The sequence below is a fragment of the Papaver somniferum genome, chromosome 2 (genome assembly GCF_003573695.1).
Source record: "Papaver somniferum cultivar HN1 chromosome 2, ASM357369v1, whole genome shotgun sequence".
NCBI classification, from domain to species: Eukaryota; Viridiplantae; Streptophyta; class Magnoliopsida; order Ranunculales; family Papaveraceae; genus Papaver; species Papaver somniferum.
Genome location: NC_039359.1, coordinates 215,708,625 through 215,731,486, shown reverse-complemented (window position 1 = coordinate 215,731,486; position 22,862 = coordinate 215,708,625). Strand labels below are relative to the sequence as shown.

Here is a 22,862-nt window from a genome sequence, read left to right as displayed (position 1 = left end):
CATCTTGCGGATTATTGTGACATAAACATATCCTAAAGACAATGTACGCCATCTTTTCAGTGAATTCAGTGCAAAATATCTGAATCTGGTGTCCCGAGCGAAACGCCCATCATAGTATTTCATTAGGTATTGAAAATACTAACAACTACTGAATTTTCTAAGCCCCGACTCCCGCAAATCTACGGCACCGTAGGGAAATAGATTGGGAACGCCATGGTGATATACCCCGTCGTTGTAAACTTATCGATGACTTCACCTAAGGAACCAGTCACGGTTGTGTTGCATATAAATGTAAAACAGAACTGGAATGCAGTCTTCATTCTGCACGAAAATGTTGTTGAAAGGTGTATGGTGTGAAGTTTTCTTACTTGGGTCATGGACAGAGTCAAATGCTCAATCAGTTGTTGTCTCAATTCCGCAGTACAATGTTGTTAAAAGGTATAATGGTATCTGAAATTCTCTTAAAAAAAATTTGGATCATCTTGGAACTTCTATTCTAATCTTCAATTAAGGGATCCCATCAAATGGGTTCCAATAACACCTAAACCAGAAACAGAACGAAACTGGCTTCTCAATGGCGGTGTATGCAGTTAACGAAATGATTATGACATCTCAAGTAATAGAAAATGAAGCACATGCTAAGACAGTGAGGCAATGCTCCATTCAAAACCATCATAAAAGACATGTGAACAGCAAAATGAGAGAAATAAGCAATAGTTTATTGATGGTTTCACATACATAATCCGGTTTCGCTTCTTTGCAAAAGACATAATAGTAAAAATAATTCTCAAGACCAAAAAAGTGTATGTAACAAAATATTTAAAATATAACTCTGGTTTTACTTCTCTTCTCTAGGGTCAGCTACAGAACAAAATGTTTAGAACTACAGTATATCATACCAGTATACTATTATGCTGATGCCATAATACCATTATACCATTATGCTGCAGCAGTGATACTTTTACTTGGGTCAAGGAAAGAGTCCAAAGTCTTAAGGTATGTCATGCATAATTAGTCGCTGTCTCTTTGACTATCTATCTATTATATTAATTTAAATCTTTTCTGGCGCATCAACCAATAGCAACAGTAAAAAAAGTTGAAGAAAAATGATTAATTAGCCTAGAAGTGTTAATGTCAGCATGGTAAGTTGGTTAAGAAATAATCAGAGAGATATTTGGACTTCACTTGTGAACGACATCTCCATAATAACTTGATCTGGCTAAGTGATATCCAAAGCTCTTCTAGTGCATCTCTGTTGATCTGCTTGTACTGTTGTTCCAATTGTGCCTACAACTTCAAACTCATTTGTATGAAAACTATGGTATTGAAACTCCGGAGGTTCATCATACCCATCCTATTCGGTTTGTTCAGCAGGGTGACTATTGTTTTCCTGTCTGTCTTCATCGCCATCCAGTTCTGGAAGATCATTAGGAATACTATTCTCAGGAAATTCATTGATGTTGCCATTACTGATGAATATATCCTGATAATATATATGATATGTTTGCAGCCATACCAGATTTTCACGCACATACTCTCGGCGTACAACGAACTCTTTGGTCGAATTCCTTCCAGTCCTCTTTACAATCAAAATATCAGACAAATCTTTGGGTTTGTATGAAACATTGGATTTTTCCATCATCCTTTTCAAGACTGAATGATGATATTTGAGGAGTCTATTTGTTTTTCAATAAAAGATCCTTAATCAGTTGTGTTAGGAGTACAATTGTTGAGTCAAGCTCTTTTTCAACAAGTGTTTTATACTCTTTACCACATTCCTCAGCCCAAATCATACTTACTTCTTTCGAAGATTGTTTAGTATTATTTGAGTCATTGAACCCAACATTCCTGTTTTTCATCAAAATTTCTTTATCAAAGATCTTTAACTTTTCTACCAGAGCTTCGAGAAAGTATGAAAAGATCATTGTTTTCCATTATGCCATGTTTCTTAGACTCGTATCTGGATGGTAACAATCTGAGAATCTTGCATACTATTTCCTTTTAAGATATAGTCTTTCCAAGTGAGAAAAGAACATTGACAATCTCATCAAGTTTAGCATTAAACTCCTCGAAGGTATCGTTACCATCCATTCTAAGGAATTCCCATTCAGAAGAGAGAGATTCGAGTCGAGCTTCTCTTTCTGAATCATTTGCTTCGAATACTGTCTGAAGTATCCCATGCTTCCTTGGAAGTTTCAATGATGAGACATGATGTAGAAGATCTTGACTCACTGCATGTATTACGACATTTAAATCATCAGAATTCTGTTTGGCAAGAGATCTTTATTCATAAGTATAGAACGCTAAGCGTTTAAACTCAGTTTCCGAATATTCCACTTTAGGTCGTTCATATCCTTCTTCGATTAATAGCCAAGTATTAAAATCGCGTGATTGAAGAAAAGATCTCAAAGCATAATTCCATAATGCATAATTTGTGCCATCAAATCTTTGTGGTACGTTAACTGAATCAGATATAGATTCAAATCTTATAGGTTGGATCGCGCCAAACACAGATTTTTAGATCTTTTCGTGTTGTCGGTTCTGATACCAATTGAAAAGACGAGGGTACCCAAATACACCACAATCTTTTAATTATACACCTATAAGTCGTCTACCGAATGTGATCGTCTATGAACAGAGTCGAGAGAATACAACAGATTTGGTTCACACTTCATGTGATCTTCTATGGATACGAGATCGAGGCAATACAACAACAAGATCACTTGTGTGATTGACTATGGATACAAGATGGAAACGATACGACAACAAAGTGTGCACTTGATAATAAGTACGGTATTAAATCGAAACTCTATAGGATCAATATCAAGTGTTACGGAATTAACATACAAGTGTAATTTACTTTAAATTATATAAATCAAATATAATTGCGGTATAATAAAGTATATAGAACATCAAGGTTTTGTTAACAAGGAAACCGCAAATGCAGAAAAACCCCAGGACCTAGTCCAGCTTTGAATACTCTCAGAATTAAGACACTATATGAAATCTAATACGAACTTCGTATATTGAGATCAAGCAGTTCGTCGGTATCCCCGCACTTTCGACTTCTAGAGTCACGTACGTGAACAGAAAGTCCTTTGGATCGTGTTCCAAGAATCTGTTTGGTAACCACTCTAATCAATCTTGCTAGATGATATGTGAGTTGTTGACAAAGGCCCTTTTGTTTAATCTAATAAACTCGTTTGTCTGGTTAAATCAATCTATCTTTTGATTACCGAAATAATCAAACTAGATTCACAACCAAACAATATAAATCTCAAAGAGAAACTATAGAGAGATGCCGATATCACGCAACTAATCAATCAAGTCTATCAAAGATAAATCGATTCTAGTTGGATCCTAGCCGATCAAGGTTTGTGCACTAAATCCACAAGATATGAAAACTAATAAGAATTATTCTTCGTCTCCAAATCTTCTATTGACTTCAATAACCTGCACAACAACACTTGAATTCTCTTGTGATCAATCATACACAAAATGGAGTCTGGTAACAATGGATTATCACAAAATGTCTTTAGATCCAATGATGGTTCTAAAGATCTTGTCGCTACTTTGATCTAGTTTTGAGTGAGCATTATATCATAAGAGAAGGTTCTTAAGAATAAACAAATTAGATGCAATCAAAGTTAAAACAACCGCTAGTCAATCAAATCAATATTCGAAAACTATTAAAACTGCAATTATCTAGTTTCCCACCAATGGTACTCGTAGAGCTTATTGATCCCACGGAAGTCTTTAAACGAGCGGTCGTAAGAGATTTCGCCTAATTAGGGTATTTTCCTCTCTGAATAGACGGCTCCACCAGAAACAACAAGAAATGAAGTTTGCCTGGCTCTTAGTATAGTTTGCAAGAAATGCAAACTCAAGTATTTATAGACCAAGATTGTTTGGACAACAAGGAAATTCCAAAACCGAAAATATTCTCAAGATATTCATTAAAGTACCGAAATTTGGTTTTCCTATTTCCAATTAATTTTAACCAATATTTCCGAAAACTTTGATAGAAAAAACTTTTATTATTAGTGCACATTAACTAATAATATTTTCCAGACGATATGCTTTTATTGCTGGTAATTAAAACGTATATGATGAAAATCATAATTAAATGTTTTTCAATATTTCGGAACAATGATCTCATTGAGCATCAAGGAATATCTTTGAACAATAAATGATAAGAGTTATGTACATGTTCGAATATGTCGACATCTGGAAGTTTATCATCTTGACAAACCCAAAACCCTAATTCACACACACTATGAAGAAATATGTGAAACATGGTTATTGGTTTTGTACATGGAACCGATTAAACCATCACTCCAAAATATGTTGTGACTGGTTATAACATAATTCCTAATACAGTCTGTAATCGGTTACACCTTCGTCCATGAAGTAGCTTGTGACCGATTACAACTATCTTCCCAATTCATCTTGTGACCGGTCATGCCTTGGTTCCCAAAGTAACTTATGAGCGGTTACTACTTGCATTCGAATGTATCTTGTGATAGGTTACACCTTGATTTCCAATATAGCTCATGACCGATTACAGCTAGCTATATTATATAGGCTATGACCGGTTATACCTCAAGTCTCAAAAAAGTTAAGATATGTTCTACCATAGTCATCTTCCATTGGTAATCCAAAAGATATTCAATGAATAACAAGACGAATCATGATTTCCATTTCGATGATGAAAACAAGTTCATACATCTAATTCCTTAAACTAATGTAAAGATACATAGTTTTCTAGAATGAAATCACACCTATATAATGCACATATAATCAAATAACTATATATACAATAGATTATGTCGATGTCGTATTTACGAAGTTCCAAAAAATAAGTGTTTATACTTCGTAGTATGTTTTTCTTGATACTTTGATCATATGCTATTATGACCAAATCTCACCACTAGAGTATTATATACAATATACAGTATACAGCTTCTCATGTTACGTTTTCAATATAGCACGACTTGAAAGATACGTTAGGAATGGAAACAAGATCAAGTCAATATTACCAACCTCAAGTGGAAGGATAATGTCGTCGTTGTAGTCGTTATTTTTTCTCATTCTTCATGTCTTCGGAGTAATACTTGTATGTCTCAACATTCCTAGACTTTCTAGTCTAACCTAAACGAAGTTGACTCTAGTATTTAATCAAACTTGACATACCAACGCGTAAGCGACTCTAGATGAGTTTTGATACTAAAAAATGACAACCAAAATTGACATATCAACGCTTGGTGGGTTCAACCGAGCTATGCTCTAACAAATTATAATTCCAAGTTTTGGTATCTGGATCAATCAACTAACTGACGTTGCTTAAACCTGCGAAAACAAAATTAGATTTGAGTTTTTTTTATTATTATTATGAACCCAAAGATCTGTCCAGATATGGAAACTCTCACCAGTTCCAATTTCCCAATAATAATTTTTTTTGTTATAATTTCAAGCCCTTGGAAGATGCCCCTCCATATCCAAGAGCCAGAAGTGTTATTACCATCATAAAGAGGGTATCTGATGTAGTTTTGAAAGTGGTAAGTAGAGTATCGTTCAAACTCGAACTTGTAAGATTCGATTTCATACTTAATAAAATATATACAATAAAGTTGTCACAGTATCGAGAGGTACTGAGACTCAGTATTCCACCAAATTCCATTCATGTGATTCAAATAATAATTCTAGACATTTATTGCTCAAAAGATAACACTTATAGACTCTTATTCTTTGCCAAGATAGATTTTATAAAGCATTAGATGTAAATCACAAGCATGATGCATCAAAAGTACTTAGACTAAGCATGCGACATCAAACAAAATCAAAACTAATCAACTAAAAATCACAATTCAATTCAAATCAATGCAAAAAGTCATATAAAGAATTAATAGAATCACCACAGTGATGAAAAAAGGCTTCCTCCATTATCCCAGTGTTGGGGTTTAGCTCCTCGTATTAATCATGGTCTCAAAATATGTATTTAAAGCTCAAAAGATGATTAAAAGATTGAAAAGTAGTAACACAGACTGTTTAAAACGTTATATTGACGTTACAAAGGAGCTTTTACAATGGACTGACTGTTACAGAGGGTTTGAATGTAACACCGTTGCGAATTTGAGACGCTGTTCTTCAGCAGCAGCAGCAGCGGACTCCCTGCAACTCGATCTCTAGAGCTCTGTGGTGCTCTAAAGCTCTCTGAAACTCGTCCAAATTCTCCCAAAACTCCCGATCCTCCTTCTGGGACTCGTAGCAACTCCTTATACACAAAAACCTAATCGAATCCGAGTATATCTCGGATTATTCTTTTCTGCCAAGTTACGGATAATGGATTTTTCCTGTATTCTCGCGGTTTCATTTGTGTCCTGATGTGTTTAGAACTTTTCTATGATGTCCAAGGAATCATCCTAGCCATTGGTACACTTCTAATACCTCACGTAATCTCTTCCTCCAATCAACATAACCCGTGAATCCCTATTTTTCTTGTTTTGATTAAAACTCGATTTCCAGCCAATTTGGGTACAAAAAAATGATCATACTAGGCCTGTTTGGGTCCAAGGAATATACCCACCAAGTTTCAGCGATTGAACTGCCTTAGAACTCGATCAAATCTTCTCCCAAAATTCAACAGATATGATGAACACTTTCCCGCCAATTTCAAAATTCAAAAGGTGAAGGTGACCTCCCCCTTATCCAGTTCCGGTGTCCCTTTAGCACATGCCCGAAATGGGTTACCCCTTATCCATAGTGAGAGTTCGAATAACACTTGCCCCTTGGGTGCGTTTAGTAATTTTTCTGGGATGTTTTCAACACTTTTCTCGGGGTTCCTCCGGGGTATTTCTGGGATGTCACTGGTACGTCTGCTACGGAGGTTCAAATGCCACGTTTTGAGCCAATTTCTCCGCAAAAGCTTATTTCTCCAAAAACACCTACAAAGAGATAAAATACCAAAATAAATACAAGAATGAGAACTATCAATATATAAAATCGAGACAAATTAGACACAAAAATGTGTCTATCAGTATCCATCTCTAAAGTACTTGTATTTCAAAATCCTAGAGCACAAGGAATCATTCTCCAAGCTAATTTATCTAAGAGATCCTTATTTTGAATTGCAGTTTGTTTTGTATTTAAGCCCCCCAAAAGCTATACGTTGAGCTACGATTTTCCATTGTTTCAAATATATATGCCTCTATCTGTACTTGCTTTATTCCACCAAAAATTCATATGGATGGAGTCTAACTTGCTAGATAGCTCCTTAAGGAAAGGGAAAACAAATATTTGGTGAGATGCTAGGAACTAAAAGTGGATTCAGTGAGAACATTTCTGTCAGGTTGGTTTAAAAATCTAGAATTCTGAGGAGAAAGTCTGGAATTGTATATATCAATGAGATCATGAGTGAATAAATTCATTTGTTATGTTGAAGTAGAAGAGGCACACCAACATACTTGTCATTAAGACCCATTCTCTTAATTCCAAGTATATTAGAGATCTCATTCTTAACTCTATTATCCACTTTAGGACTGAATGACATACCTAATTTGTCAAAATTGAATGACTGACCAGAATGTATGATGAATTGCTCTACGTGGACATAGAAAAAATAAGACAATCATCTGCATAAAAGACATGAAAAACAGAAGAACTATCTTTATGCACTTCCATGCCTTGTATTTGACTATTGTTTTCAGCTTTAGCTAGGGCTTTAGAGAACGCATCCATGCATATAATAAAAAGATAAGGGGACAAGGGGTCCCCTTGTCTCAAACCTCTCTAAGGTTTATATATATTTCACCCGGACTTCCACTCAAGAGAACAAAAGAGGAAATAATGGAGATACATTGAGAAACCATTGTACACCAATCCTTATAAAAGCCTAGTTTCCTAAGAATATTCAACAAAAAATCTCATTCTATCTTATCAAATGCTTTATTCATATCAAGCTTGAGAGCCATATATCCTTTAATAGCTTTACATTTTCTAATTGAGTCAACCAATTCATGAGCTATCAATATATTATCAGTAGTCACCCTTCCTGACAGTAAAGCAGTCTGGTCGGAAGAGATGATCCTATTTAGGAGAGGCTTCAGTCTTAAAGGCCACTTTTTAAAATAACCTTATAAGCAACATGGCACAAACAAATTAGTCTAATTCAAATGGGGACTTAGTAGAGTTGGATTTAGGAATCCAAGCTGTGAAATTGTGTTTAGTTGTTTAAGCATGTCTCTTCCGTTCGTTATAATTTAAAACAATTTTGGCGGCGAGACCAAAATTTTTCCTCCAATGGGCCTGACAATTAAGATATAGTGAAAACTACTACGATACCAATTTCTTGGATTTTTCCTACTGTCAAACCCACCGTCCCAAAAGTTCAGGGACGCACCCATTTATTCAGAAAAAATTATTAGGAGACCCATTTTTTTTAATTAGAAATAGAGAAAGTTACGAGAGAGGCTAGAGAATAGAAGAAGTTGTTTATTTTGTTCTCTCCAAGTTCTATCAATTTCAACTCTTTATCAACTCTTGTTTATTTTGTTGTCTCCAAGTTCGATTTTGTTTTTAGATTTTGGTTTTGAATCGAAACTTTCGATTAGGCTTTAGATCTTAATTTTCGATTGGAGTGTAATTCCATTGCAAATGATTTCTAAAAGACGGTTCAGGTGGATAAATCAAACGATTTTTAGAATGGGTTTGTAGTGGTGAATGATTGGAAACGGATGAAGAAGAAATTGGGTTTTCTGCCATAAAGAATCAGGGAAGATTAGGGTTTTCGCTGATGTTCATGGGAATGATGGGGGTTTGCTGTTGAAATGAAGAGATGATGTTGTTGGAATCGAAGGTGTGGCAGCTGTTGATGAACCGAGATGAATTTAGTGGAAGAATGGGTTTTGGAATGATATTCGAATTGAGATTTAAACCCAAGTATTCATAGTATGAGCTCAAGGGTTGGTGGTATTGTTATTGAGAAGATGAACTAGGGTTCGGTTTGAGATGGGTTTGACTGTGTCTGGTGCCTGAAGTGTAATTACAGATGAATCTGAGATGAGCAAGGAGTTGTGAGACCATTGCTCTGATGGTTAGATTGAGAAGAAGATGAAGAACTGAAGGTGAGGCTTTGTTGCAGTTCCAGTTGTGCTGGTAATTTACAGATGCAGTTGGTGATATGAAGATTGATTTTCGTGTATTACTGAGAGTCTGGTGGAGGTTGAAATGGTGACATTGAAGGAATGGGTTTGTTCTTGAAATAAAATTGCAGGTTGTGATGAATGTTAGCTTGTGTTGGTGTTGTGTAAAGAGGGAAGATGTTTGAATTAGTGGTAGCAGGAGCTAAAGGAGGTACTGGTGATTGTCTGCAGCTACAAATTGCTTGAGCTGAAACTGGTGATGCTGTTGGGTTGATGGATGAAGTCCTGATGAGCTGAGAAAGAAGTAGTAATTGGTGTTGGTGGTATTTGCAGTTTAAGTAGAGTTGAAGCTGCAGTGGGGTTGCAGAGTTACAACTGAAGTTGCAAGATCTGAATCACTCAGATAGTGGTGCAATAATGGTTTGAGCTGGAGGAAGTGATGAAATACTGTGAGGGCTTAAATCTGGTGGTGTTGCTACTGTTGCAAGGCATAAGCAATTGGTAAGAATGGGTTTTCTAAAGTGCAATTCATGGAGTTAATGGTGATTGAGATGAAATTGGTTATGTCATTGGCCTGGAGGATAATGGTTAAATAAACTGATTTTCAGGAGTTGGCTGTGGTGGTAGTACTGGAGATGGAAGTGGTGAATGGTGGATGCAGAATGGTTGTTGCAGTGGTAGATGCAATAGAATAGAAGATTGAGTTAGTGCTGGTAAAGCTGCAATAGAAGAATACAGGGAGATGCAGCTGCAGGGATTGAGCTGAGATACTACAAATGGATGCATCTATAGGTGGAAGTGCTTTACAACAGCTGATTAGAGTTAAAGGATGCTGAAGTGGCAAGGAAAAGGAGATGGAAATGCGGATGGGTTTGGTGTGCGTGTGACGTGCATTTAAAAGAAAATGGAGGTGTGAATAGTGATGCATAACAGGTTATGCATCTACAAATTTGTTGCATAACTTGTTATGCATTCTCGAAATTGGTTGCATAACATGTTCTGCAGTTTTTTTTTTTTTGCATAACTTGTTATGCAGTCTAGAAAACGGTTGCATAACACGTTATGCAACTACTTTTTTTTTAGTATTGAAACCAACAAAAAATAAGGTTGCATAACTTGTCATGCACCTACAATAATATCTACATAACATGTTATGCAGTTGTGAAAATGGATGCATAACATGTTATGCATCCGAAAATGTGACTGCATAATGCATTATGCATCGAGAAAATAGATAAACAACCTGATATACATCCGTAAATATGGATGCATACTGCATTATGCATCAATTTTTTATGTACGCACTAAAATCAACCAAAACAATGGTTACATAACTTGTTATAGATGCATAATTTGTTATGCAAATGCATAATTTGTTATGCAGTCGAGAAAATGGTTGCATAATTCGTTATGTGCCTGCAGAATGTGTTATGCATCTTTTTTGGTGGCTGCATAATGGTTATGTAGTCAGTGTTCGAAATTTTTACCTAAAATGATGACCACCTCAGATTTTTTCGTGAAAAACAAAAAATTGATATTGTTGTTTGTACTCGTTGTGTAGCTCTCTTAAAAAGATTTCCGACAATATAAAATTTGTAAAATTCCAAGGTGTGGATTTTTAGATATGTTATATCCAAGTTGTGTTGCCAATTATATCCCTGATGATACATAACTCGTCATGCGGATGCATAATCCGTCATGCAGACATTTTTAATAATTTCATATAATTATGGGTGTCACAGAAATAATTATGAGTGTCACAGTACCTAAAATTAATTGTTAGCCTGACAATAAGAATATTATTTTTTTTAGGACTGCGCCTAATTTTCTCTAAGATATATTCTTTTTGGGCCAGAACCTAAAATTTCCTACAGCTATTGCAGTTTGATATTTGTAATCCTTCTTCAACTTGCGGGTTGGGGTTTGATACTCCTCCCCGGACCCCACCAAAGAAAGTTCCACGTTTGAGGTTGTAAATTACTCCCTCTGTACCTTTTTATCTATCCTAATTTTACTTTGGTATGTCCAATTTTATATGTCCAATTATATCTCTGTTTATAGACATACTTTTCCCTTAAACTATCAAATATATCATTTATTTTTATATTCATAAAATCATTTTTAATATCCAAATCTTAAATAATGTTACCATGTTTAAGAAAAAAAAACTTACTAAATATCTTTGTATTAGTTGTCATTCCTTTTTTAAATAAAACATTTGTGAATAATTATAAAATTTCTAATAAACTTCTACGTACTTATTTTAACACTAATAATTTAGTTTTGGTAATAATATAATATTAAATAGGCTTGGTCAAGGACTAGTCATGACAATTTATATGATTTCCTTAATATCTTGATTTAGTCAAAGCGGACTCTTAATTTAGGACGGAGGGAGTACTTCTTAATGCACCTTGCAGTTTCAAAGGACACACTTGTTTAGAAATAATGTGAATCTTCGTTGTTGCTGTGGAAGAATAAGTAGTTGGCTAGCTAGCGTACATGTGAGGAAAATTAGTCATCGTATACGATCATGCAACCCTACCATTATTAAAGCGTCACGCTCTTCATGGTTTCTTAAAGTGAGATCTAGCTACAAAACTAGATCGATAGAGGAAGAAGAAACTGAGATAAGAGGATCCAAATACATGGATGAACTGAAAACCAAACCCATATGGATTCTTCTTCTTTCATTTCTAGGCCTTCTTTTTCTTTTCAAGCACACCATATCTGTTTTGAGATGGTTGTTCATTACTCTCCTCAGACCAGCCAAGAATTTGAAGAAGTTTGGTTCATGGGCACTCATCACAGCACCAACTGAAGGTATCGGAAAATCTTTCGCCTTTGAATTAGCTCGAAAGGGTCTCAACTTGATCTTAGTTGGTCGAAACATACACAAGCTACAAAATGTCACTAGAGCAGTTCAATCCGAATATCCAAACATCCAGATCAAGATTGTCGTAGTCGACTTCTCATCGAGTGATCTTACGGTTGGAATTCGGAACATAGAGGAAGAGATTGGCGGTGTAGACGTGGGCGTGTTGATAAATAATGTGGGTATAACGTATCCTAGTGCTAAATTCTTCCATGCAGTAGATGAAGAAATATGGATGAACATAATAAGAGTAAATATAGAAGCTACTACCAGGGTTACAATGGCGGTTCTACCGGGTATGCTGAAGAGAAAGAAAGGTGCAGTTGTCAATATTGGTTCTGGTGCTTCCATTGTTGTACCTTCACATCCCTTGTTCGCTATTTATGCTGCTTCAAAAGCGTAAGTTCTGTACTTATTTTTGCTCTTATTATTTGATTCTGGCCATAAGGGATGAATTGAGCTAGTGATTCGTTTCCCGTTAGTGTCCGTATAAGAATATCGTCGGAGAGCATTCAATGCACGGTGGATGACCGGGGTAGATGAAGGCATAAGATTGACACGCGGTGCATGCAGCATGTGCATGGTTATTAGGAGCCAACTAACTAGCTACACTTATCATTACTTGTACCTGGTGGTCCTGGTAGGCAGTTGTCAATTAAATGGTTTACGAGTACTGTTGATAATGTTCTTATTCTTGTGATCTTAATAATCAATCAGGTATGTTGATCAATGGTCGCGAAGCATACACGTGGAATACAAGGATCAGGGAATCGATGTCCAATGCCAGGTATCCTTCAACTACATACATGAGCAAACAGTATTACAGATTCATAAGATGGTCCCTGATAATTTATTGGTCCGCATATATGGTTGGTTGTCTACAACTATAATTATAGTTGCATACTTGATTGTCTTTGATGCTGATCGATCACTGTTGAATTGCACCTCAATTCTGTGCTAGTACGGGTGGTACAGTGTATGTTGACCTCTCCTAAAAAGTGAAATATGTGTAGGGATTTACGGTGTTATTGGGTACAGATTAGAAACATATATTGATCAATTATGAGTTGCCATGACAGGTACCGCTCTATGTTGCAACCAAAATGGTGTCGAAAGTTGCATCCATAGAGAAATCTTCTCTGTTTGTACCTTCACCAGATGCTTATGTTCGATCAGCAGTGCGGAGGATTGGACATGGAGAACCAAGATGCACTCCTTATTGGACCCATTCTATTCAATGGTTCTTTGCATATTACTTTATCCCAGAGTTTTTACTCGATGCCTGGCGCCTCTCTATCGGTCTTCATAGGATGTGTGCAACCGAGCGTCTTTGAAGTCGGATTATTTTTTTCTCAGACATTTACGTGTAAGAGATAATGTAACAGTTTTTACAATATGAACACAAGATTTGAGGAATACTTATTTTTAGTAGAAACTACCATACCGTCCTAGAAAAAGTATAATTGAGTTACTTTGGTCTTGTTGACCAAGTCAACTAGGTGTCTGGTCTTTTTTTTTCTAAATATACTCTCTCTGTCCCTAATAAGATGACCTACTTGGTTTTAAACTTTGTCCCATAAATAGATGACCTATTTCACTAATCAAGGGATATTTCTAAAACTATCCTTTTAATTGATTATTTTTTCTATAAGAAATATGTATAATTTGATAGTCATGTTTATATTCGTTGCGTAGGTGTTTTAAAATGCTTTTCAACGGTATAAAGTTTATAAAAAACCGTGGTATAGTTTAAGAGATAAATCGTTTTTAAATTTTACTAATTATTGTCCATAAGGGTATAATTGTAAAAAATAGTTAAATATACTCCACTTTCCTCCTTGCCTTAAAATTTGTGCAAACTACAACTAGGTCATCTTATTAGGGACGGAGGGAGTATATAATTGTTTGGTCCTAAATATTACTGTTTGTTCCTAGAATAGACAATACCCACACGGAATGACGTCGCTGATGATGTTGTAATCTTTTAATTGTGGCAGAAATGTCCCTTTTTCTTTTTTTCTTTCTCTTAACAAAAATAAATGAATAAACATTTAAAGTTGAAATATCTTTTGAACCACATGTCCAAAAATGATAAATTTTATATATTTGGAAAGCCCTCAACGAGAGCTTTCCAACGAGTACCATTGTTGCTATATTTCAGAGATTTTTATTTTTACCTTATCCTTAAGCTCTTAAGCTAATAAATAACTTAAAATGAACCATTATACGAGTTCATTATACAAAAAGAATTACTTTAATGAACTACCATACTTCATTCTATGGAATAAACTGTCATGATTAAGTAACATATGAGTTCATTCTACAAAATGAACTGGTATAATGAACTACTATTACGCGTTCATTCTACCATACGAAATCCAATTAGGAGTTCATTTTTACAATATGAACACCTATCACAAGTTCATTCTACAATATGAACTACCATTTACGAGTTCATTTTATAATATAAACTACTATAATGAACACCTATTACGAGTTCATTCTACAATATGATCTACCATACTCGATTATTATTACGAGTTCATTTTACAACATGTATTATCAATCATATAATATGAACAACCATTATGAGTTCATTCGATAATAAGACATCTATCACGAGTTCATTCTACAATATGAACTATAATAATGAACTATTATTGCGACTTCGTTCTTAATAATGAGCTACTTTTATGAGTGCATTCTACAAAACAAATTGCTAGCATATACGAGTTCATTCTACGAAATGAACCGCTAGAAATAGAATGAACTACCATGTTCTAAAACAGTGTTCATTTTCGGATATGAACTACTATCACTACAAGAAACTTAATATATTGCAGCACCCAACGGTTATGGCATAAACCATTACTAGTGTCGCGATAACCTATGTAGCAAAAAGTCTATTGCTGCACCCAATCTTCATTGTTGCTGCAAGAGATTATAATTTTTTGCCACACTCTTTTCATATTAATGCCACAGTTGTGTGGCAAAAATTTCATTTTACAGCACTAAAAGATAACTTTTAGCTGCAGCTGAAAATTACTGTGGTTAGAAATTTGTTTTTGCATCACCTATATTGAAGGTGCGACAATATATGGTGCAGCAATAGCTAGATTTTCTTGTAGTGTATTATACCGAAAAAGTTAAAATTTCGGAACATAGTATAATGGGTACTCGTTGTGTAAATCTCGACGAGACCTTTCCGAATATATAAAAAATTTATTAATTTTCGACTTATTTTTTAAGAGATATTTTATTTTAAAGTTTTTTTATTTATTAATGTTAAGAAGAGAGAAATTAGTAAAGAGAAAATAAATAATAGAGAAAACAAACAATAAAAAAGCACGTGAGGCACTAGTGGAAAATGGGGTTTGTTGACCCACTCCCCCGACCCTCAATGGCGGTCAATTGACCATGGATCGGTCAAAACGGTCCTATATTTAATAAAAATGTGGAGCACATCTGGGAGCGTTAAAAACAGTCGTTGTATAAGTTTTTTTATTATTATTTTATTTCTCGTGCTTTGACCCACATTGTGACCGATGATCCTAGTTTTTCCTATTGTTAGGATTTCCCTGGGCCCCACCATTTTGATGGTCACGATTAGCCGAACTGCAGTGAACGACTAGATTAAGCTAACCTTATTTCTTCTTTTGACCACCTCGTACGTATCTCTTTCAATTTCTTATCTCTTTCATATCTAAAGAGAACGAAACTCAGTTCTCTTTCACCCTCTCACAGCCGCACCTCAAATCCTTCTCTAACTCATCTCTCTTAGGGTTTGATAATCATGTCTACTAGAATACCAGAATTTGATTTTCTGTGTTACTATAAATAGAAGTGAAACATAGAACATGATATTTGGTAGAATAACTTCCACACTTAAGAAGTGGATATTGATGATTTATTAATACTTAAAGATATTCAAAAATTGTTACAGATTTGTTTCAGAGTTTAACAAACTTAAAAGACTTATCATGCCGTAAACATAGGCTAGAGACTTTGTCTAATAACTAGGTCAGACGACTGACTCTGTTGAGAGTCTTTGGGACCGATATCTTTGGTATTCTTAACATTCCCCCTTAAGTTGTACTGGAGCTGGCGAATGTGCAACTTGCTTCTAGTGTACTGGAACCGTGGTGAAGATATCCCTTTTGTATGAGAAAATTGGTGTTCCTGTTCATATTCATAGTGTGAGATAGTCAAAATACCTCTTCAAATGGTAGTGTGAGATAGTCGAAATACCTCTTCAATTGGTAGTATTGATATGTGTTGGTTAACAGATATAATTGGTAATGGTAATGATTTGTTTAGAACTGGTTGTTGAAAGATATTGAAATTTGTTTAGAACTAGTTCTTAAGAATGTTTTTAGTACCAGATCTAAAGTGTTGATACATCAAACAAAAGACTCTGTCAAGTTGCCTTGCTACTAGCAGAGACATTCAAACAAGCTTTCTTAGCAGCAAACGATGTTAATGGTGGTGGTGAATGGTTATGATCTAATGATAGAAATTTGTGTTGTAGGTAAAATGGATGGATGATGTGAGTAAAGTAGGTGATGGAACTGGAGATATGGGTGAAAACAAACACCTATATTTGTTAACACAGCGGAAGAGAGAGGGATTGAACCCTCCTGATACCAACTTAGAATATGATATTTGGTAGAATAACTTCCACACTTAAGCAGTGGAGATTGATGATTTATTTATACTCAAAGATATTCAAATATTGTCACAGATTTGTTTCAGTACCAAACTTAAAAGACTTATCATGCCGTAAACATAGGCTAGAGACTTTGGCTAATAACTAGGTCAGACGACCGACTCTGTTGAGAATCTTTGGGACCGATATCTTTGGTATTCTTAACAATGAAGGTGGTTAATCAGTAAGTAGAAGAATACATGGGGTTGAATCTGAACAATCTTAGACCAGTGATTCTCACAGTGTTGGTGTTGACTAGAGATTCGCAAGGAATATGATACATGGTAAATTTTTATATGGGTTTACTCTTGTATTTTAATTTGGGGGTTAGGGTTTTGATTTTACAATTTTTAGGGATCGATTGTTTGGATGAATTAGAATGTTTTACGTTATTTGTTCTTGAATTGAAATAATTTGCTCTTGTTAAATCAGATTCGAAAGGGTCTTTGTCGAATTTCAAAAATGGAGATCGAAGAATAGTTCCTGCTGCAGATGATGAGATTATGGAGGTTGATGACTTTGAATCCCCTGATTAAAGATTAAAGCTCTTGTTTTTGCTTAATATATATTCAGTTTATCTTCAATTTTTTATTTAATTTTTTTTTTTTTTCTTTTTTTTAATTTTAGGGTTTATGAGGTTTGGTTCTAATTCGTTTCCGTTTGTGTTTTGTGTGGTTGTAGATGTGGAAGAATTTTTCACGCAGTGCAATCCTGGTGAAGATATTTCTTCTCCTTCTATCTATATCTATATTCCATTTTTGTTAATTTTGAGTTATTTTGGCTAGTAAATCAGGGTTGATTTGAGGGGGTTTTCTGGTTAGGGTTTTTTTTTCTTGATTAATTGATGTACAATTTTGACCGAATTAGAGGATTTGATTTGATTTGATTTTGATTAAGAATTATTAGTGTTTGAAGAGGATTTTAGTGTGGGGTTTCAAAATGAGTGACTGTATGTTGTGTTAGCCTGAGTGAATGACCCATGCATGTGATTTTTGTAGTTAAACTTTGGATTTGTTGCTCAAATGGAGTTGTACTATGTGGTCATATTCTGGGGGTGATGCTCAAATTGATTTTGTAATTGATTTTGTTAAGCCTTAGTTTGTAATTGTTGGAAATGCATCATTGGTAGAAATGCAAATATTCGTGTTTGGGATTTGACAGCAAATTCATGCAGTTGTGAGTTGGTATGTACTGAATATTTTATTGCTATGCCTATGTTGAACATTTTTGGTTTCCAGTAACAGTTCTGTTACCTTATGATCAGAAATAATTGTAGACATTAGAACCTTTTATCAAGTTTACAGTATAATTCAGGTGCTAGAGGTGGATACGTCCGTACGATCTCTCATAGTAATTTGGGATGGAAGCTTAGTTGTTGCTGCAAACAATAATGGAACTTGTTATGTTTGGCGCTTGCAGCGTGGGACTCAGGTTTCGTACCAGTTCTGTAACAATATATGTTCTTAATTTTATTAAAAAAAAGGCTTGTACTATTTTGATAAGAGTCTGAGCCTTTTTTTATTAATCTTAAGCATTTGTATTATGATGCAGACTATGACAAATTTTGAGCCGCTTCATAAACTACAAGCACATGATGGTTACATCCTGAAGTGTTTGCTTTCACCTGGTCAAATAGCTCGTGTAGCTATAATTTTCAGAGTCGATGTGGTTAGTGCTATATTCCAATTAGGTTTTCGTTTTTTTTCGTAATGTTAATTTTTAATTATTTTTTTTGTAGTTCTTAAATCTGAAAATTTATCAGAAAAAACAAAGATTATTTAAATATTGTATCGTATGTGGTTTTGTTTATTGTTACAGCCAGGGATTCGTCTTCAAGGGAAAATGGATAGAAGGGTTAAGGAAATAGGAATTATGGGTTTATTAAGAAACTCAGAGACAGAAGAGTTAAGTGAATTTTGCTTATGAGAGGGATTTTGTTTTGTGTAAACAGGTGGTGATATTTGACAATAATAATGGTTCAGCTTATGATTTGAGATTAGAAATAAAAGAAGATGCCGATGGTAATGAGAGCGGTACACAGTTTCTTATAAGAATATTGAAGTATTTAGAGACACCTCAGTATCTGAGACGTGCGTTTTTGCAGATGCATACAAGCTTTAGATTTGTGGTATGTTTTCGTCCTTCAAAAATTTGCTATAATGTATGTATTAGACATGTATAAATTTATGTCATTGCTTATGTTATGAATTTACAGAATCTGCTTGCATTTTTTCGTAGGGTTTGTTACCACCCCTTGATGCTCCTCATCATTTGCGTAAGCATGAATGGGTCCACATTGGGAAGGTTAATTTTGTATATTTTTATTTTCATTGTGAAAACTGAAAACATTCTTATGTATGGAATTAATAGTTGACCTTGTAATGCCTTTGCAGGTGTTACACAGAAAGAAAGAGGTTTGAATAACACCGGTACACAAGTCGATGTTGGTTTAATGAAGGTATGGTTCTCAATCACCTCTTGAAACAGTTTTAGCTAAGAGTTATTGTCATTTTTATTGACTTTATATGCCAATGTTTCTATTTGATGCATCTTCTTTTCCCTGAGGATGACATTTTCTCTTTTAGCATGAAAGCCAAAAGAAAGAATTGCAGAATGTGGACAATAAAATCTCCCTGTTATTGATATTTTCAATCTTTCTTAAATGAGATTTCTTCTTGGTTTTCTTAATCAACTGCATCTGTTATGAGCAAGAAACCACATAAGATACTTTTTTACGAAGTATGATTGGTTTCCAGTTGATTGTTGATTTGCCAAATTGTGCAGAATGTTGTAGTTGACCAGAATCTTGAGCCTGGAATTCGTGTGACCGTAGAAATGGGAACTGATCACTGCCTGGAAACATGTAAACTCTTAATGTTTCTTTTTGATGTATGGTGCCTAGTTAGAGTTGCTTTTCAATTATTTTATGGACGAGTGTGATTAGTCTGCATGGGACAATTCTGATGTGTCCGGCAGTACTTAGTTCTTCTCATTCGTTTTTCATATTGCAAATTTAGTCCATACTTGATATGTTTGTTAGCATCACTTGCTTCAGCTTAATCTTTTAATTTGAACTTGGAATATGAGTGTGACTCGCTAATTGTGTATTGTGATTTATCTTTTTGGCTCCAAAGTTTCTGTAAGTTGTTTTAGGCCACTCTATATTAAGCCACTTTTGTGTAAAACTTCTTCTTTCTATCTGCCTAGATTCTTTGCGCAAGGTTGTGCCATCTTCCACTCCCAGAAAAGAAGGATCATATTGGGGGTATAAAGTCCGATACGCGCCAAATATCAATTTTGTTTTTAAATATTGCCCTTTTGAGGTACTTGTTCTTCTGTTTTTGTAGTTGTTAAGCCACGACTGTTGATATATTAACCCTCAATTACTTCCCCATTTTGGATATGATAATAAGCTTGGACCTTCTGAGCACGGTGTTGTTCTTAGCTCATCAGAGATGACTATACCTACATTCAGGTATTGTTTGTGTATCTGTTGTGCTTATTAAAATTTAACTGAGCTGGTGGGTAAACTAAAAATGGTCAATCTTCTTTTACTGTTTTTGCATATTATTCACCTGAAAAGAGAAAATGTTGATCTAATTATATTTTATGCTGACTGAGTGCAATTTTGTTCCACAGGCACTTATTAATTTCTTTCGGTGATCTTGCTGGTTTAGAAGAGTGCATTGAAGAATACGTCAACTTAAAGGTACTTAACCTTTCCATAAGACAATGGTTTTCTTATCCTTGTAACTCTTTCACCATATAAGACCATTTTAGTTTCCCTACCATATGTATGACGATGAAACTAGTTGGTGCATGCTAGAAGTGGGTTTACAGAATCAATTATCTTACGACACTTACCTCTTACCCTGAAGGATGTTAAACCAATTGAAAATCCCTAATGCTTAACATATAGATATGTTAAGAGGCTCTTGTGCCATCAGTTGAATATATTATCACTCGTTAATGTACTAAATACTGATAAATGGTAATTCTACTTTTTTTAAAGGGGAAAGATTCCCGAGAGATTTTCGATAAGTACTTGAATATATTTCCTCATCAAGGTAGCAGAACAATCCGAACAAAGGTACCAGTCTGACTAATTCATACTTCTGTGTAGTTTCTACATCTCTGCTTTCTCAACTGTATCATATCCTTGCAATCTTCTCTGTTAAACCATATGTCTATCGTGAAACTGATATTCTTCGTCAGTTCTCCATTGGGGTTTCCCATTCCCTGATTACTCGAACCATAGGGGACTGTCTAACTCTTTTCCAATAGCAGGGTAGTAATTTCCGATGCCCTAAACCACTATACATGGCACGTAAAATGCAGTTTTAGCTTAGGGATGATAATGAAAGATGATTTATGTCCCTTCTTCTTAAATATTTCTCTATTGAAGTGTTGTACGCATGGTAACAAACTAATCTGCCTTAATTTAGGATTCATCCGGTGGGTGGTTCAGCAGCATGCGGATCCAAACCAGTGGCATGGTGCAATATGTACAAATACAATGGAGGTTATGAAGCATAAGGTGTTGTATATTTATAATACCTATCTATAAGTAGAGCTTGATGATATTGATGCATCGCCTTTCTTGTGTTTCTATTTTTTTATAAGCATTTTCTCGAGTATTGTGACCTCCCCACATTAATCAGCTGATGGATTTTTCTGTGCAGGTACACCATTATGAAGTAGGAATAAGTTCTTCATCATCATCGGAGTTTATAATTTTGTTGTTTAATCAATAGTTTTTTAGTTCATCGTTTTGTAATCGAATCCTAGAACTACAGATTACACTGGTCAGAACTACAAATTTTAATCCTTTGTGTAATTTGAAACCAATGAATCAATGAATGTTAAATTGAATGATTATTTGTGTGCAAGTTTAATTTGATTCTCATTTTTATTTGATTTAAATTTGGTTTTCATTTGATTCTCATTTGAGTTTCATTTGAATTCTAATTTGAGTTCCATTCGATTCTCATTTGAATTTGGTTTTCATTTGATTCTCATTTGGGTTTCATTTTTATTTGATTTCAAATTTTGTCAGATTCAGTCAGGATAGACAACCAATCTGTATCTTTTTTTTTTTTATATTAAGATTTATATCTATGACTGATTGAAGACAATCATAAAGTTTTGACCGTTAAAATCAGTCGTTGATATAAGATTTTCAACGACCCCCAGAGACACGTCATAGTTGAAAAAGATGCTCAAACAACGACCCTTTTTTCGACCGATAAAGCAAGTCATATGTACGAGTTAAATGACCTGCTTTGTCGGTCGCGAAACTGCTGATTTCCACTAGTGAGGAAGAGAGAAAATAAGAGAGAATGGTACTTTAGATACTTTAATATTTTGAATAAATAAGGACCAAACATAACTCCCCTTTTATTGGTGGACCAAATTAATTTGGACCACATAAAATAGGACCAAACAATAATTCCCCTTATTTTTAGCATGTGCCATTGGTAGATAACTGGAAATTATATGCAGAAGTTGTCCAATTATACCTTGTTTAACTCCAATATCTACGTGATTGAATGTGTATCACTCTACCATCTACGTACAATTATATAGTGTTTCTATTCACCATCCACCACGTTTTTTTGAATCACTTCAGAAGTTACTTCAAGAAACTGCCTAAAAAACATACAATATGAACTTTTGCAAAGTAGCAATGGTTTGTTCTGATAATGCAGGGGTCTAACAACCACACCCAATATTTCGCTTAGCGATCTGTATAGACTAACTCCAATATACTTTCAAGAGAATCAACTAGACAGTCAGACTCAAGCATAAGAATTGTATATCAAAGAGTTATATCTCAATTTCTCAATTCAATCTGCAATCAAACAAATAGGAATTTGCGAGACCGATTGAATATAAGAAATAACTTGGACGGTATCAAAAACCAATATCCAAGTGTCCGTCAATTTAACCATCAATCAAAGGTTGGATTCACAATAGATTGAACTTACGCACAACTTTGATATTTCAATTATATAAATAAATATAAGGCGGAAAAGAAATAACACAGAAACCAGAAGTTTTGTTAACGAGGAAACCGCAAATACAGAAAAACCCTAGGACCTAGTCCAGATTTGGACACCACACTATATCAAGCCGCTACAGA

General features: G+C 34.8%; 1 protein-coding gene and 1 pseudogene across 1 annotated transcript; both read left to right on the top strand.

The window, feature by feature from the left end:
* Nucleotides 1-331: 331 nt before the first annotated feature.
* Nucleotides 332-13,450, top strand: LOC113352843 (very-long-chain 3-oxoacyl-CoA reductase-like protein At1g24470). The gene is made up of 5 exons (XM_026596608.1): nucleotides 332-438; nucleotides 856-996; nucleotides 11,584-12,414; nucleotides 12,733-12,802; nucleotides 13,095-13,450. The coding sequence occupies exons 1-5, from the start codon at nucleotides 332-334 to the stop codon at nucleotides 13,347-13,349; spliced, it is 1,404 nt and encodes a 467-aa protein (XP_026452393.1). The 3' UTR covers nucleotides 13,350-13,450.
* A 3,086-nt stretch (nucleotides 13,451-16,536) lies between these two features.
* Nucleotides 16,537-21,618, top strand: LOC113350498 (annotated as a pseudogene).
* Nucleotides 21,619-22,862: the final 1,244 nt, after the last annotated feature.

What these genes read in the sequence shown, in the direction of transcription:
- LOC113352843 (XM_026596608.1), top strand. Translation starts at nt 332, where the DNA reads ATGTTGTTGAAAGGTGTATGGTGTGAAGTTTTCTTACTTGGGTCATGG. An exon ending in CAGTACAATGTTGTTAAAAG is followed by an intron (nt 439 to 855) that starts GTATAATGGTAT and finishes TCTCTTCTCTAG; the next exon opens with GGTCAGCTACAGAACAAAAT. An exon ending in ATTTATGCTGCTTCAAAAGC is followed by an intron (nt 12,415 to 12,732) that starts GTAAGTTCTGTA and finishes ATAATCAATCAG; the next exon opens with GTATGTTGATCAATGGTCGC.